Source organism: Rhinopithecus bieti, unplaced genomic scaffold, assembly GCF_001698545.2.
Source record: "Rhinopithecus bieti isolate Rb0 unplaced genomic scaffold, ASM169854v2 scaffold_40534, whole genome shotgun sequence".
Taxonomy (NCBI): domain Eukaryota; kingdom Metazoa; phylum Chordata; class Mammalia; order Primates; family Cercopithecidae; genus Rhinopithecus; species Rhinopithecus bieti.
In genome coordinates this window covers 1-731 of record NW_016858143.1, presented here as the reverse complement: position 1 = coordinate 731, position 731 = coordinate 1, and the positions used below count along the sequence as shown (strand labels likewise).

Genomic DNA, 731 nt, shown 5'->3' with positions numbered 1-731 from the left:
TTTTTAAGAGGACAAGAAGGACTAAAATATCAACTTTTGCTTTTGGACAAAATGCATCTGACTGTATTTTTACTTAAGGGTATTGTGGGTTTCCTCTGGAGCTGCTGGGTTCTAGTGGGTTATGCAAAAGGAGGTTTGGGAGACAATCATGTTCACTCCAGTTTTATTTATAGAAGACTACGGAACCACGAAAGACGGGAAATACAAAGGGAAATTCTCTCTATCTTGGGTTTGCCTCACAGACCCAGACCATTTTCTCCTGGAAAACAAGCGTCCTCTGCACCTCTCTTTATGCTGGACCTCTACAATGCCATGACCAATGAAGAAAATCCTGAAGAGTCGGAGTACTCAGTAAGGGCATCCTTGGCAGAAGAGACCAGAGGGGCAAGAAAGGGATACCCAGCCTCTCCCAATGGGTATCCTCGTCGCATACAGTTGTCTCGGACGACTCCTCTGACCACCCAGAGTCCTCCTCTAGCCAGCCTCCATGATACCAACTTTCTGAATGATGCTGACATGGTTATGAGCTTTGTCAACTTAGGTATGTTGTTCATTTGTTTGTTAATCTATGTTATTACAAAGTGGAAGTTTTTCCTAATAGTAAAGGAGCTGCTTGGTAGGTGGTCATGTTTATATAAAGTCATTTTCTCTAACTCTCCTCTTTAGCTTCTGTTTTGTTTCTTTCATTCATGCTATGTAAGATTTTGCCTTAGGCAAAAAGTCTCACATAT

The 731-nt window shown here is 42.0% G+C and overlaps 1 protein-coding gene across 1 annotated transcript; it reads left to right on the top strand.

The window, feature by feature from the left end:
• Positions 1 to 6: 6 nt before the first annotated feature.
• LOC108525343 (bone morphogenetic protein 5) lies at positions 7 to 541 on the top strand (the record flags this gene model as incomplete). The annotated part of the gene is made up of 1 exon (XM_017866351.1): positions 7 to 541. A coding segment is annotated over exon 1 (490 nt), but the record flags the coding sequence as incomplete, so codon positions are not given.
• Positions 542 to 731: the final 190 nt, after the last annotated feature.